Source organism: Tiliqua scincoides, chromosome 2 (genome assembly GCF_035046505.1).
Source record: "Tiliqua scincoides isolate rTilSci1 chromosome 2, rTilSci1.hap2, whole genome shotgun sequence".
NCBI lineage: Eukaryota > Metazoa > Chordata > Lepidosauria > Squamata > Scincidae > Tiliqua > Tiliqua scincoides.
This window is the reverse complement of record NC_089822.1, coordinates 8,050,295-8,067,140: the sequence shown is the minus strand read 5'-3', so window position 1 is coordinate 8,067,140 and position 16,846 is coordinate 8,050,295. Positions and strand designations below refer to the sequence as shown.

At 44.7% G+C, this 16,846-nt stretch overlaps 1 protein-coding gene across 1 annotated transcript in view; it reads left to right on the top strand.

Annotated features, from left to right (window-relative positions):
- MYO5B (myosin VB) overlaps window positions 1-16,846 on the top strand; it is a 206,656-nt gene that overhangs the window by 93,551 nt on the left and 96,259 nt on the right. The window contains exons 10-13 of the mRNA XM_066617957.1: window positions 3,985-4,066; window positions 6,455-6,595; window positions 10,099-10,221; window positions 14,812-14,895. Coding sequence (XP_066474054.1) covers window positions 3,985-4,066; window positions 6,455-6,595; window positions 10,099-10,221; window positions 14,812-14,895 — 430 coding nt within the window. The remainder of the gene's footprint in view (window positions 1-3,984; window positions 4,067-6,454; window positions 6,596-10,098; window positions 10,222-14,811; window positions 14,896-16,846) is intronic.

Genomic DNA, 16,846 nt, shown 5'->3' with positions numbered 1-16,846 from the left:
TGGACCAGGTAGGCAAAGGGTCAAAATGTAATTAGTTTATTAAAAGCCTAACAAAAATGGAATGAAACAATATGGAAAAAGAAAGTAGGGGTGGGGAAAGTACAAACAGGCTGATGGAAGACGTCTGAGCTTGTCTGGAAAACCCAAAGAAAGGTCTTTCATTACGTGAATGCAATAACAAGAACCTAGGGTGCTGTTCAAAACTCTCAGCCCACCCCTCGCCTCCATGCCTCCCTATGTTAAACCAGGGACGTTTGCACATTGGCTGGAGTCACTAAGCAGACTAAACAAAAAGTCCCTGAATGCACTCTAACTGAAAATTCAGCCCCTGTCCGCAGTCCTTGCACTCATTTCTGAACTCAAAACAAGTGGGTCACTCGGACAACTCACAGAGAATGATGATGGGCTTCCTGTAGGCAGGAGCTTATATAACTTGCTTTGATGATGTCATTATTACCTGTTTGGAGGTGTGGAACCCAACTGGATCACTCCATCCCAGGTTTAGCAACCCAATGACTAAGTGCGTGGGAATCCTGGCAAGGGGGGGGGTAGCCATTCCAGGCCAGTAGAGAAGCCCGATCTGCAAACTTATGTGTACTCTCTGTCAGGGCTGTAGCTGGGGGGGGGGAGGCAGGGGGGACTTTGCCCCCCCTGAGCCAGCAGTTTGCCCCCTGCCCCCCAGCATTTTTTCCAAACCTGTCCTCTTTATGGAATCTTTATCGAATGGGGCTGATCTGAAGCCTTTTGCAACGTTTTTTGTGCACAGGAAGGAAGACAGCTCAGTGCTTCTGGCAGGGATTGGGGAGGAGGGAGAGAGTGCATGTATGTAGAGTGAGTAGAACAGGGTCCTGGGGGGGGGCTCCTTGGAAGTTATGACCTCTGGTCACCCTGCCCCCATCCAGAGCACACGGAGAGCTGGGCTGGTCAAGAGCAGCTACAAGAAGGTTGAGAGAGATTTTGACTTGTACTAGCTGGGGGAAGGGAGGGTGCTATTTCTTCTACTGTGGAACATGCTAATTACTATAATGGTACTGCTGGGAGGGCAGGGAGAAATGTTTCTGTTGGGAGAAATCATGGGGGCGGGTTCTTGCCTTTCAGATAAACTTTTAAAATTAATGGCTGCTGCTTGGGGCCTGGGGAGACCCTTTTTCTGGTGGGAGAAAACATGGAAAGCATTTGAGCGAAAGAGAACCAAGAGCTTAAGTGTGGGAAAGGTTCTAAGCAGGGGCGGATCCAGGGGAGGCCATGGGTGCATACCCCCCCAACTGTCCTGCTAGCAGGGAAAGGCGCCCGCCAGGATGGAGAGCAAAATCAGGTGTCAGGGGAACACCCACTGGGTGGGTGTCAAGCAGATTGGCTGGAATGGGAGCCCAGGTCTACCCGCCCTACCCACAGAGGCCTGAGGGGGGAGATGATTGAGACATATAAAATTATGCAAAGGATGGCTAGAGAGATGTTCCTTTCCCTCTCACATAACACCAGAACCAGGGGACAGCCACTAAAATTTAGTGTTGGGAGAGTTAGAGCGGACAAAAGAAAATATTTCTTTACCCAGCACGTAATTAGTCTGCAGAACTCCTTGCCACAGGAAGTGGTGATGGCAACTTGCTTAGATGCCTTTAAGAGGGCTTGGACAAATTTCTGGTGGAAAGTCCATCACAGGTTACAAGTCATGATAGGTATGTGCAAGCTGCTGATTTTAGAAGTAGGCTACCTCAATGCCAGATGCAGGAGAGGACACCAGGCTGCAGATTGTGTCTTGCTATCTTTTGTGCCCCCTGAAGCATTTTGTGGGCCACTGTGAGATACAGGAAGCTGAACTAGATGGGTCTTTGGTCTGATTCAGCAGGGCTCTTCTTATGTAGGCTATAAGCTCAATCAGGAATCCAGGTCTACCCAAGCAGGCCTCCAAGTCCAGGTGGGAGCCCAGGCTCAGGTCTGCCTGCCCAGCAAATGTCCACAGAAGCATTAAGCTCAAGCAGGAGCCCAGGTCTACGCAGCAGGTGAACCCGAGCTCCAAGTCCAGACGGGAGCCCAGGTCTACCCACCCAGCAAATGGCCACAGAGGTGATAAGCTCCAGCAGGAGCCCAGGTCTACCCAGCTACCTTGGTTGACCTGGGCTCTGAAGGTAGTGCTCATGGTCCCCTCCCAAATACAAACACTGGATCCACCCCTGGTTCTAAGGAGATTCAACTCTCAGAAAGCTGGGAGGAGTCAGCTCAATCAGGTAGATTCAATACTTTCAAATCTTCTGTGCTTTGCTTTTTAAAAGTAATGAATATTGTAAAAAAAACTAGTGTGCCGATGGCTACTGTATTTGACTAGCAGATCTTTCCTCTTGCTTTTATGTAAAGTGAATAAATTTTATTTATGTATCAATGCATCAGCAATGTGTCATCAACAAATGTTATATAGGTGCTAGACAGGCGCTATATAGGTGTTAAATAGGCACTATATAGGTGTTATATAGGCATTATATAGGCACTATGTAGGTGTTAAATAGACACTATATCAGTAATTAGGCATATAGGTGCTATAAAGGTGGTAAATAACTGTTATGTAGGTGTTATGTAGGTACTAGATGGGGTTAGATAGGCGCTATATAGGTGCTAGAGAGGCACTATATAGGTGTTAGAGAGGCACTATAGATAGGTTCTAGACAGGCGCTATGTAGGCTCTAGACAGGCGTTGCATAGGCGCTAGATAGGTGTTAGGCATATAGGTGCTATATGGGCATTAAATAGCTGTTATGTAGTTGTTATGTAGGTACTAGATAGGTGCTAAATAGGTGTTAGATGCTAGATAGGTGCTATATAGGTGTTAAATAGGCACTAGATAGGTGCTATATAGGTGTTAGGTGCTAGTTAGGCGTTATATCGATGTTAGATAGGCGCTGTATAGGTGCTAGATAGGTGTTGCATAGGTGCTAGATAGGCATTATATAGGTGTTAGGTGCTAGATATGTGCTAGATAGGTGTTAAATAGGCACTTTCAATGCAAATAAATATTACCTGCATCACATTGATATGTTTTACTTTTGCAGGGTTGCAGGCCTGTGTATTGCACTGGTGTGTAAATGAAAGGATATGTTGCAAGTTATTTCTATGTAGGTAATATATTTTCCATGGCTTGCAGAGATGCATTTATTCTCTGCCAATTATTGTTACATTGGTTTACAGGTAATGAATGCATCTTTCAAAAAAAGCCCAAATTATTTTCTCTTCATGAAATTTGGGGGAGTTACGGGTGTTTGATGTTTCTCCATACTTATCCTTTCATTTTGCCTACCAGTATAGATACCTGACATCATTGCCCCCCTTGAAAAAATGGTCCCCCCCCCACCTCTAGAATCCTGGCTACGGGCCTGCTCTCTGTCTTAATAATGGTGTTTCACACAAAGGAAAACGGCTGTCAGCAACTTTTAGCTACACAGAAGTTTCTAGGAGGTTAAAAGTGCCCAAAATTCAGAAACATTGGCAAAAAAAATAAATAGGGGAGGATACAGGACATTCATCAGAGGTGTATTTTGAGGAAGGATTTAAAATCAAGGAGAGAGAGAGGTGCCACTCAGGCGTTCTCAAAGGGAATTCCAGGCATAAGAAACAGCAAAGCTCTGCAGATTTTTATATGACACTTATTTGAGGCTGTCACCTATTCCTGCTATGTTCTCTGCACATTGCCGAGAACTTGAAGGAAAGAAATGTCTCTCATGTCCAACACAAAGATACTCCCCCCCCTCCCCAGTTTTCTGTAATTTGCTGAGAACTTCAGGGAGCAGAAAGGATCTTTGTGCTGAGCAGGTCATGCAGGATGGTCACCAGGGTGGTGGCTGAGAAGGCAGAGAAATCTGGGTGGTAAAAGGGGTTGAACTGTAGCAGATGGGTATTGTGAGGTGCTGTTGATCTCCTATAAGTGTATGGCATCATAGTGGAATGAAGCTGTATTCTGTAGCCTTTACCTGAGCATATTGCTTTGCTCTGCAGGTTTGAAACCTTTGAAGTGAATAGCTTTGAACAGTTCTGCATCAACTATGCCAATGAAAAACTCCAGCAGCAGTTCAACTCGGTAAGTTGGTCGGTTTTCTCAGGAACTGCCAGGAGGGGGTGCAGAGGGGAAGAGAAGCCTCCAAGCCTAGTTCCTAAGACTTCTAGTGTGTGAAAGGGCCCTCCTCATCCACGGGCTTGGCATCTGTGGCTTGGAAAAAAGACAGGTACCTCCACTTAGAAGCCCTCAAGGATGTGTCCAGAATCAACTTCTTCCTGTTTGTGCCCAATATTTCCGGTTGCACGCGGGAGGTGTTCTGAAGTGTGGGGAGGTGCACGGCACACTCCATTGACTCCCTGAGCCTTGGAACAACCCCCAGGAGCAAACTAGAAGTTTTAGAAGTGAACCAGAAGTCACTTCCTGTGGCATCCTGGCTGCCTTCTGCGGAAGCTGGGAGGCTAATTGAGTGGTGTGACCTCCATTATTGTGGCGCCACAATTCTGCCCCACCTCAGGACTCCAGCATCAACAGATTGTGGTATCTGCATGGAGTCCTGGAACCAGTCCCCCAGGGATAGCGAGGGCCCCTTGTATTTGGAAAGGGCTAATCCAAGACCTCTTGGCACTTGAAGCACTCTGCCAAACGCAGTCCCCCTTACCTGGTGATGTGCCAGCCTCTCCTCCCACTCGTTGAATTGGAAAAGGAAGCCTCCCTCCTCTCCTCCATACTTCCTCTTTCACTCCTTCTTCCTCTTCCTTTTCTAATCCAGGGAGTGGGAGGAGGAGAGCAGCAGCAGTGGAGGTGAGTGGGTAGAAGAGTTGGCCAGCTCCCCTCCAATCTACTGCCTGAAATGTCCTTCCCAGGCAGCTTCATGGATGAGCTAACCCTGGTTAGAAGCATGGTCCACTGATTTCAGTGTGGGACCTGCTTCCTAAATTCAGAGTGTGTCGGGTTGTAATCTAAACCTAAATCACAGCTGGAAATTGCCATCCAGCTGGTATCTCACTGATATTGCCTGTCTTCGAATTCTAAGCTGCCTTCTATCAGATGACCAGTGGTAGAATCTAAGACTGAGAATGCACCTTATGTGCAGATCTCCACAGTTCTTTCCTGTGAAGTGTTCTCTAAATTTAACTGAGCAAGCTGCATCTGCGTAGGAAGAGGTTGGGGAGGGGCTGCGTGACCATTTCCCCTCCAGGTAATAATAATCACTCTCCCTAAACTGCTTCCCTCCCCATAGAGCAGGGGTGTCCAAAGTTTTTGGCAGGAGAGCCACATTGTCTCTCAGACACTGTGTCGGGGGCCGGGGAAAAAAGTATTAATTTACATTTAAAATTTGAATAAATTTACATCAGTTTACATAAATGAATATCTTAAAGATGAACTTATATGAATGAATGAAGGTCTTGCAATAGATCAAGGCCTATAAAAGGCCTTGCACAAAGCAAGGCTGGCCTTTCCTTTGCCGCCGCTACTGCCTCACAGACGTGAAACAACAAGCAGTGGAGGGAGCTCTCATCCCACAGCTCACTTGAGAGGTCAAACAGTCTCCCTCAAGCTGAGAGCAGTTGCATCAGGCCAGTGTGGGCTCCAACAAATCTCCGGAGGGCCAGAGGCTCATTGGAGACTGGAGACTCCCTGAGGGCCACATTGAGAGGCCTCGAGGGCCGCAAGTGGCCCCAGGGCCGGGGTTTGGGCACCCCTGCCCTAGAGGGAAAGGTAAAGGAAAGCTACAGAGCCCATTAGCTCAGGGATAAAGCACACCCTTTGCATTGGTGGATTAAAAGGATGCTTTTTCCGGTTTTTAAAAAGCAGGTAGCAGGGGATAGTCTCTGCCTAAGACCTTTGAGAGTCAGAATCCTCCTGCCTGCCAAAGTATGACCAGGGTAAACTAATGATCAGACTCACAGAATGTAACCTCTTATGAGGTTGTACATGGGTGGGAAAACAGTCTGGAGAGAGCTGGAAAAGGATTACACTACAAGCTGCCCAGGCAGCTCTAAGTTGAAAGAGAAACAAAAGGCTGAAACGTTAATGGGGCTCTGTGTAGCACATAATTTAAACCTGAAAAGCCGGTAAACTTCAGACCCTGTTATGCTCCAACCACTTAACTCACCAGGTTTTGCTTCAGTTGTATGACAGACCTACCAAGTGGTACTTCTCCTCTAAGCTCCACTAATAGAATACCAGTATGCATTTTTTAAAATCAAAACCTTAATAGTTGTCCTATGGAAATTGTGGCAGACTCCTGCAGACCCTCCTGTAGTGTGCTTTTAAGACCGTAAATGTAGACAATAAGGGAGGTGAAATGAATAAAACAGGCACTTAATCTAGGAAAGGACTAAGCAGCTCCTACTGCCACACTGTCTAGGTTTTTTACTCTACCAGGCCCCTGAGAGCATTTTGGTTTATCATCAAATTACTCCCTCCTAAATACAGTCAAATCTTTACTATCTGTTTCTGTTGCAGCATGTGTTCAAATTAGAGCAAGAAGAATACATGAAGGAAGAAATCCCTTGGACACTCATAGATTTTTATGACAACCAGCCGTGCATAGACCTTATAGAAGCTAAGCTGGGTATCTTTGACTTGCTGGATGAAGAATGTAAGGTAAAAAGGCAAAAATGTCTTGCTGAACTTTTGGTTAAATTAAACCAGTGTAGTTGGGTACACATACAGCATATGCGATAAGCTTCAGAAATTTTAAATTTAGGCTGTTACTGTAATAGTTGGTGAGTTGTTGGCTCTCCTGCTGGCTGCAGGAGCTGGTAAGCCAGCGGAAGAGGGCATAACGGGCAGAGAGGCTGCCGGAGGGGTGGATCTGGCAGCAATGATGAGCACCAGACCTTATTCTCTCCAGCAGCAGCTTCCCTGCCCCCTTTCTTTCCTCCAACTTGCCCTAGTGAAATTTCTAACGCAGGTCCAAAATTACCCATTTTGGAGTAGGAAGCTTACATGGGGTAAGGGACTTACATGGGATTTAGATCCCCTTTGTCTGTTGAAGCCTTCCAATCTGTGCCCCCCTCCACTGGAGACAGCATGCTGATTTTGGGCATGGCTGCACCTGCTGGGGGGAAGGATAGGATTGGGCTGTAAATCAATCATAAAATTAATAGCCGAGTGGCAAGTTTTTTTTTTTAAAAAGCGATAAAAAAGCAATAGCTTAGAGTTTATCCAATGATAGAAGAGTACCTGCAAGGTATTTTTTTTTCTTTATATGTCTCTAGTGATGCTATAAATAAAGTGCATTGGAGCCTCTTTCTTGGATTTGGTTGTAAGGAGGAAGTGATTGGGGCCAACTGGAATAATAATAATAATGGTTTACATAGGCAGGCTTATTTAAATCCCCGTAGGGATTTTTACAATTGAAAGAAGGCTCTATCTTTCAAGAGCCACAAACAATTCAGATGTTTCGTTCTGATCTGGCTTCACATTCTGGCCTCCATCCTCCCACGCTCAGAGCAGATGGAAATAGCTCGGCTTCAGCTTGTTAGCTGCTTCAAGGTCGCACGGTGCCAGTGGCCTCGAACTGGCGACCTTGTGGATGTTATCTTCAGGCAAATGGAGGCTCTACCCTCTAGACCAGACCTCCTGCCCAAGAATGATCTTGGAGGGGGGATAGGGGTTCCAAATTGAGACAAGGGGTTGGGGCAGAAGCTTCCATGAAGAACACTTTGAATGACTAGTCCCCTTCAGAACAGCTGACCCAACTCTGCAGTGTCCTCTATTGTTGTTGATCTGGTAACTTTGCTCTCACTTAACCAGAGACACTTTATTTGGTTTTTGTTGGTTTAAAACACATTTTATCCCACTTTCATTAACAGTGAAAAATAAAGCTCAAATCTTCATAAAATAACGAACCAAGATGGAATACAAAAACACAATAATATAGTTAGTACATCAACCAGAATCCGAATAAATACTATACCATAATGCTCAAAAGCAATTGAATAGCTGGAAAATATATAGGAGATATTGGCCCAAATCCTAACCAACTTTCCCAACCAACCAGCTCTTACATAGCTCTGCGAATGGGGCATGTTCTGCGTCTTGCATTTGGGTGGCAGTCACAGAGGCCTCCTCAAGGTAAGGGAATATTCGTTCCCTTACCTTGGAGTTGCATTGCCCTTAGGTTGGTGCTGGAATGCTGGTTAGGATTGTGCCCAACATCAGCTGAGCTGAAATACCTTCTTAAAAAGCCACATCTTAGCCTGATAGCTGCTCATTGTGGGGGACAGGCAGACAACCGGTGGGAGGGCATTTCACATAATTGCCACTATTACAGAGAAGGCTGTTCTTCCTCGTGGATATCCACCAAACCACAAAAAGGGCCTCAATTGTGAATGAGCAGCACGTTGGTGTTCCTTTAAGCATGATAGAAATTATTAACTATATGGAAGAAAAATAATATTTTTCAGCCAATTGTGTCAAATGGATATACCAGCCATTGTGATATACTCATAAACCTATATAGAAGCAGCCTTTGGCGGCAGTCTTTGCTCTATTAAAATTCATGAGGATTTTTGACTGCGATAGGAGCCAAGGTTTTTCGGAGTTTCTGCACTGGACGTAGGATAAGCACAACTTTAGGCCATACTACATATTACACTCAGTGTGCAGTTTTGGCACTGGTTTGTTTGTATTTTGTTTGTTTTTTACGTTTTGTTTGTAACTCATAACCACTAGGAAACCTGGTCTGTGTTTCAACCGCAGTGTGGAGGAAGTGGGTGTTAAGTCTGCCACTCTCCTCCTCCCCATATCTGCTATTTGCAGAGAGCACACTTTGAGCATGCCAAGGTTGAACTGAGCATTTGTGAAGTTTGGCCCTTAGCTTCAGCAATGATTGAATAAATTATATTGTTATGCTGTTTAATACATTCTGCAAAGAAGTCACAGATGAATCCTTATCAGAACCTTGCATTATGGAGATACCTGAATAAGTGATTAAGCAAAGATAGGCTATCTTGATGACCCAGGAAGATTGTATGGGTTGCATTATTAAACAAAAAAAAAAAAAGGAGAGAAGCCTTTGAATGCTGTTTCCAGGTGTGTGGAATTATGAAAGGAAGACTGCTTTCATAGGCAAATACTGTCAGGTTACTGCTGAAAGATGCATTTTCTTGCGATGCACAATTCTGCTTTGGGCAATTAATACATGTTGAGTTTTCAACTTTGACTGTCTGTTGTTGACTGCAAAAGCTTAGCTCAGTGATTTCAGTAAAATAAACAGTTCAGCCTAAATAAATAAAATCCCTGCTTAATTTGTAATAAATGTGTATTTACTGTTTTTTTTCTTATGCACTAGTGACCTTACTGTAAAAACTTACGATCTGTTATAAAAGATGTAAGAAAAACTGTGCATAAAGGTAAATATGAAACTAAAAAGGACTCGAGATTTATCTCCAAGCACTAAAAGCTTGCCCAATATAAAGCTCCCAGGCTGCTGGGTTTGCTATGTATTTGGTTTGTTGGTGGGAAATTGTAACACCCTCCTAGGTGATCTGTTCTGTTGAAGTTCCAGGTTCAGACCCTCACTTCTCCCAGCATAATGCGTGACAAAGCCAACTTGTGCAGGGCTGAAGAGTTGTTGCCAGTTAGCAGTGACAGTTCTGGGGCATCTGGATTGGTCTGACTCAAGGTGGTTTCTCATGCTGCGTTTCATATATGTGGAAACACGCCCAGGTGCAGAATACCTGTATACCACTTGACTCTAAGAGGTGCACATGTGTAAACAGAGACTTCACAACCGATGTATTTTGTTCTTGGAAAAGAACATTGAGAGAAATGTATGTTAGCTAATCTTATCCATCATTGCCATGTAATGAACCAGCAGTTCAGATCCTCATTCAGCGCCGTTCACAATTCACAACTGTAGCAAACACTTAGAGAACACTTGTTGTGTTTGCCTATGGCAGCAAAAACAGCAAAGAGTTTGTGACACTTTAAAGACTTTTGAATTTATTGTACCAGAAACTCTTGTCCTGCAATAAATTTATTCTTCTCTAAGGTGCCACAGGTTGCTTAATTATAATAAACTCAGTGCAGATTGTTGTTGAGAATCCATCTGTTTCTGTTGTAACTCTACTCCTTTCCCCTCCTTTTATTTTTACAAGGTTCCCAAAGGAACAGACCAGAACTGGGCCCAGAAATTATACGATCGCCACAGCAGCAGCCAGCACTTCCAAAAACCTCGCATGTCAAACACCTCCTTCATTGTTGTGCATTTTGCAGATAAGGTAATGGGAGTAGGTGGGACATGTGCTGTATGAGTTACCTTCTGTGACCCTTACTGAATGATAGCCCCATCCTGCCTGTGGGCTGGGACTCTGCATGTGGGATGCTTCTAGCAGGTGCTGAGGATTGATTTGTCTTCCCTGTCTCTGAAAGCTCTGGACAATTAGCTCAGGCTACTTTTTTCCTTTTTTAAAAGAGCTGAAAACCTCTCTGCTTGGGGAGGAAATGCAAGGAAGGATTCCGTTTCCTTCCCCTTCCATCATACCTTTTCTTCAGACCTGCTCCTGTACTTTTAAAAGAAGCACCCTAAATTAAGCAGATGAAATATTCTGTATCAGAGCGAAAAATGATGGGAGAAAAGCCCCACTGACCCAGTTTGTGTCAAGCTACTATTTAAATGATATGGGTGTTAAGTCCAGGAAAAAAAGGTGGCCACTCTGCATCAGATCTGGCATGCATCACCCACCTTAGCCTGAATCTGGGCTGGTGGCCTTGGGCAGCCACCATTTTTCAGCCCAGCCCTCTTGCAACCCTTGCAAGTTACAGTGACATGGTCTCCAGTAAGAACTGTAAAGTTGGCTGGTGGGAACTGCCTCTCTTCAAAGTCGTGCAAGGCGTGCTCAATTCTGTGGACAACCTTCGATGGATGGAGAAAGAGGGACAAGCTTTGAAGTGAAGTCTTTGCTTGACCCCCCCTGAAGCAACAACCCACCATAGCATTGTGGCATAATTGTTTGTTCAGTGGAGCAAAGCATCAAATACAGTAATGGGGACTGAAGTTTTTGTTCTCAGATATGTTTTGTTCACAGTGACTAATTTTTTTTTTTGCTGGGGACAGGTGTAAATTGTCTATGTTACCTTTAATGGCCTTTTGAACCTTATTTCATGTGGCTTAGGCTTAAACTGCTTATGGTGGCACAAGACCCATTTGTTTAAACCTGGGTCTGCCCCAGTTACAAACAATGCATCTATGTCCAAGTGGGCAAGTTAGTGCAAGTTAGTTTTGGGTGTAGTGTAGGGTCATGCAGTTTTAGAGCATGAAGTTCCAAAGTCCTTGCCTCCACAATCAGTCAGCCCAGGTGCTTTTCTCCTTAGCACCTATCTCTTACCAGAACTGAGCCTGACTGGGAGAAATGCTGTGGGCGGGGAGAGGGACGTACCAGGTGTAGGAAGCATTCAGCTCTTTTCTCCGGTGTACCCCTTTGGTTTTAAAAATTGGACTCCTGCACACCATACCCACTTCAAACGTGATTCAGACAGACCTGGGTTTAAACAGAAGGGCCCACCATTGTCACATACAGATTGAGCCTTCAATACATTGCTTGGAAGGGCTCTGGAATTATTCTTAGGGAGGTTTGAATGTTAATAATGTTATGTTTTAATGAAAATTCACTTTGCTCTTTGCATGGAAAATTCAGGAGCCCTGCTTGCAGAACGCAGAACTTTGCTAGTTGCCCACAGTGAGAGTAAGACTCTCGAGGGCCAGTTCTTTTTAGCTGGAGAGCTTAGAGAGTGCTGATTTAAATCTCAAGCTTTACTTTTAAAATTATCCCAAACCTACAAATAAGCACGCAGGACACAGGCTTGGAATGTAACAGGCCGCTTTATTAGTAATAACATCTATAGCAAGGCAATCTTATTAAAACCGCAAAAACCTTAAAAGTGCGCGGGTGGCTAAAGTGGAGAAACAGTGCTAGCCGCCTACCACCCAAAATGTATGATGTAACCCTACAGGCGTAGCACTTGGCTTGAGGATGCTCCCGATCTGCAACAGGAAACCCCTGTTGTAGCCAACCCATCAAGGGTGAGGCAGCTGTAATGTGAATTAACACACCTGGCTGTTTACACGGCCAGTCCAGCCTGAAGGCTAGCCAGACCACCTCCTCAAGCCGGTCAGGCATCGTTCAGCCTAGAAAAGAGACTCTTCAGCCTAGAAAAGAGACTCTTCAGCCTAGAAAAGAGACGCTTGAGGGGGGACATGATTGAGACATACAAAATTATGCAGGGGATGGACAGAGTGGATAGGGAGATGCTCTTTACACTCTCACATAATACCAGAACCAGGGGACATCCACTAAAATTGAGTGTTGGGCGGGTTAGGACAGACAAAAGAAAATATTTCTTTACTCAGCGTGTGGTCAGTCTGTGGAACTCCTTGCCACAGGATGTGGTGCTGGCGTCTAGCCTAGACGCCTTTAAAAGGGGATTGGACGAGTTTCTGGAGGAAAAATCCATTATGGGGTACAAGCCATGATGTGTATGCGCAACCTCCTGATTTTAGGAATGGGTTAAGTCAGAATGCCAGATGTAGGGGAGAGCACCAGGACGAGGTCTCTTGTTATCTGGTGTGCTCCCTGGGCATTTGGTGGGCTGCTGTGAGATACAGGAAGCTGGACTAGATGGGCCTATGGCCTGATCCAGTGGGGCTGTTCTTATGTTCTTATGTTAGAGCAGACTTGGCTTGCCCCCATGACTTTGCTGCCTCCAGTGTATACCAAAAATTAGCCTATCAACCCAGCACTACCTGCCCAAAAGTGACCATTGATTAGTTACACTTGACCTACGTTCCTGGACAGTCTGGGGCAGGTGAAAAAACTGTCAAACTTAGGCCAAACTGGTTGACAGCAAAAGATTCCTACCCGGCCCCAACATAAACAGCGACCAGCTAATCTCAGACTGCTCACAGGGAGGAAGGGCAGGGTGCCAGCCAAGGCAGACTGAAGAGGCAAGCATGCGCGCTCGCCTCCCAAAGGCCAGCCCCCCCCCGGGAGACCCAGGCAGCCTAACATGGCTGCACAAGCCTCTGCCCTTGCGCGCCAGAATGGGGATGGGGCAAATCTAGTTCTGACAGATTATGCTCCAAGCAAATAAGCATCTCTTAGATCCTGCAGTTATAATGTGCATGTATGTGTATGGAACTGTGAGGTGCACTTAAAAGGCAATCAGAAAGTTTTTAAGGAGGCCCCTGGGTGATGTGTGTTTCTGCATTCACCAAATTATTGTCACTTCTCCTCTTAGTCAATTCTCAGTTGTTCTGATTTCTTCCCTAGGAGTCTGGCTTCTGTGATGCCAACCTGAGCCAATATCATACACTTATCTCACTAAATGGTTCAGGTTGAAATGTTTGTTCTGTTATATGCTTTACAAGGGGCGAATAAAGCTAGAATCATATGCCAGAAGGCAGCAATTAGTCAAACAAGTAATTATAGTTCTACTCTACATTTTGCATAGATAACTGTTTTCCAACATTTTACTCTAAATGGTGGAGATGAACTGTTATTTTCACAGCTGGTGTTGAACAAGGTGTCATGCATGCAATGCTTTCTTCATTCTTAGAAGGTTTATATGGGGTAAGAGCTTGGGGAGGGACACTATTTAAAGGACAGGGCTGGCCTTAACCAATGAAATATCAGCTCTATACAGCCTTCAAGATATATTGCATTGGTTCATGTTAGAATCAGTGGCATAGCTGAGGGGATGCAGGGGATTGCAAATGCATTGAGCAACAAGCTTTAGGGGGGCAACGAGCTGAACTTGACAATAGTGGTCAACATTGTAAAAACCTTGGTATGTATGTATAACACCATCGTGTTGCATATCATTGGAAAGATAATTTAATGCAGAATACAATGAAATAAACTGCATTGGAATATCTGTATTCTATCAAAAGTTATGGCCAATTAACCAGAAAATGAAAACACAACTGTCTTATGGAACAAAAAGTGAATTTTCTTAATTCAAAGCAAGGCACTTTTTCAAGTAGTGCTCCTCTTGTATTTAGCATGGTGAGAATACACCATCCTTCTTCACCCCAGCACAGTGTTTATAACCAATAAGGGTACACTTTTTATTATTTACTTAATTAAATTTGATTTTGTCATGGTAGGGGCTAAAAACTTTTCTTTGACCCCAGATAGCAGATAAGATGTCTTAGCTATGCCACTGTGTAGTGGGTGGCAAGCTGCTGGGGGGAGGAGACAGGTTTCCCCCCAGTTTTCACTTTTTTAAATAGCCCAGGCAAGACATCACTTCTGGTTGTGACATCACTTCACGGGCATCATTCTGAGCTTGGAACCAGGCTACGCAATCATTAGCTACACCACTGGTTAGAATCCCACTTCAGCCTCAAAATTGTTTTAAAAAAACAGCAATTAAGAATGCAAAATGTCCAACTCCATGGTTCTGAGGTGAGTGGGACAGCTAAAATTAAATCTGGGTGTCATAAATTGATTAAGCATTACATCATTATGGGTCTAGATTCTGATTTAAGATCTGTATCTTTGAAACTTCTTTTGGAGAGGGAAAGAGAGAAAAAACATACACTGGCTCCCTGAGTTACAAACTTCCAAGTTACAGGTGGTTACATCGGCACTTTTATCCATGCACAGTGCGCAGGTGCAATAACTCTAGGCTGGCAGCTCTAGACTGTTTTGACGTATGTATGTCCCAACTCCCTTACGGACTCCTGGAGCAGAACAGGAGAGTCAGTCTGAAAGAGAGAGAGGGAGAGGTAGAGCAAATAACTTGCACTCAGGATCTTAACTACCGGTATGTGATTTGTTTTAACTTTCCTCTATTGTCACATGTTGTAGGTGGAGTACCAATGTGATGGATTTCTGGAGAAAAACAGAGATACTGTACATGAAGAACAGATCAATATACTGAAGGCAAGCAAGGTAAAATCTGAGATACCAGAAAGAATAGAAAACTCCAGCATTTTGGCCTAACATATTATCATTGCTTAGCAACTGTTACCCTGCACATGCCCGATGTCGTCTGATCTTGGAAGCTAAGCAGGGTCAGGCCTGGTTAGTACTTGGATGGGAGACCAGCTGGGAATGCCGGGTGCTGTAGGCTTATACCATAGTCTTTTGTGTAATTTTATGCAGAATGCAATGAAACAAACCACGTTGAAATATCTCTATTCTATCAAAGGTTATTGCCCAAAACCAGCGGGGGCAGGGTGATGATGTGTTGCCACATCATCAGTAGGAGGCCAGCACACCACCATCTGGGGCATTGCCATGCCCGCTGAATGGGAGGAGGTCCATCCTGGGGGTGGCATGCTGGCCTCCTGTACCAGGTAAAACGAACCCTTAATGACACCACTGCCTCAGGCTCATGCGCATACTTTTTTCATGAGTAAGGGAAGGAAATTCAAAGTTTTTATTACTGTCAGAGTTTGGCTTGCAAAATCTGTGCTGCACCCACAAGCCCAAACAGGAATGTAAATTTCTCCTCACCTCATGCATGGATGGGGAGAAGAGGGAGCTTGCAAGGCCAGAAACTCATTTTGAAACCCTGGTTTTACAAGCTGGTGTTCAGACAAACCACAGTTTACTGTACTTGGAAGAAATGGCAAACTGTCACTTGTTGCAAACCACAGCAGGAAGCTTCTCCTTGGAGGAAAAGATGGCCTGTGAGCCTCAGGTTCACACCTGCTTGTGATAAAATGGCAAATGATATCATGCCATCTGAATTAGGCTGTTGCCTTTGAGTGCTAAAAGGTGTGCTCCTCCTTCAGCAGATAGAACAAATGCGTTAAGTGTGAGCGTGTGTATTTTTTTAAAGGAGCAAACAACCTTCTTTTAGTTTCAGGAAAGCTCTTCTTTGGCATAGTTTCCCCCCTTCTTCATTGCAGTTGCACAGCTACTTGGGTACGGAAGCAGGATTTGGGCTAGAAGTATCATAGTGGCAAGGGGAATGCTGCTCCCTCTAGTCCGCTGAAATACTCTTTTCAACCTCTCACTCCAAAGAATGCTGTCACATACAGAAGCCTACCTGGATTGCAGAAAGCTTTGTGCAACTCTCAGCTCATTACTAAAATAGAGTGTCGCAAGCATACTTGTTCTTCGGGCTCTTCTTATCAGCCTGCTGCTTCTCCCTGCTCCTCCTCTGCAGTGCATCTGAATCCTAACAATGAAGAGAAATTAACCTGCCATTTAAACAGTTATCTCTTTGGTTCCTTCTGCTCCATGCCCCAGTCTCTGCGGAGGTCTCTTACGGCTGCCACCTCCTCCTGCCCGCCCTTCCACTCTGCTTGATTTCCCAGTAGCTCTGGTAGGACTTTAACCCTGGAGTGTCTCCTGGAAAAGCAACAACCAAAAGATAAATACAACCCTGATAAGAGGGCAATAGGTGAAAGCCATCTCTGGGAAATATGCATTAAACTTAAACTGGCCTGTCCCTTTTTGAACATCTGTTGAGAACAGGAAAGGAGCTCAGCTTCAGTTGATTCTGGTGTTCAGTACAAGCTTGCATTAAACTGCTGAGCCAAGCAGTTTTTGTCTGTGTATGCTCAAGAATGGTGCATTCTAATTATAGCCAGGAGGGGCTTAAAACCTGCTCAGAAACAAAATTACAAAGCTTAAAGCCGTCAGGAAGATTACACAGTTTCACCGAAAAAAGCTGTGTGATTAGGACTTATTAGAAATGACGGGTATTTGGTGGGGAAGGAACACGACCCAATGAAAGATTGCACCAATGCCTTTTGTCCTGACACAGGGCTGTCCTTCTGTTTGACAGGATGTCTGGGAAAAAGACTGTCGGGGTTTTCCTAGAGATGTGCATGATCATTTTTTGAAGGTCGCTTCTGATAGTTTTTGGAGAGTGGAAACTGATGACCGG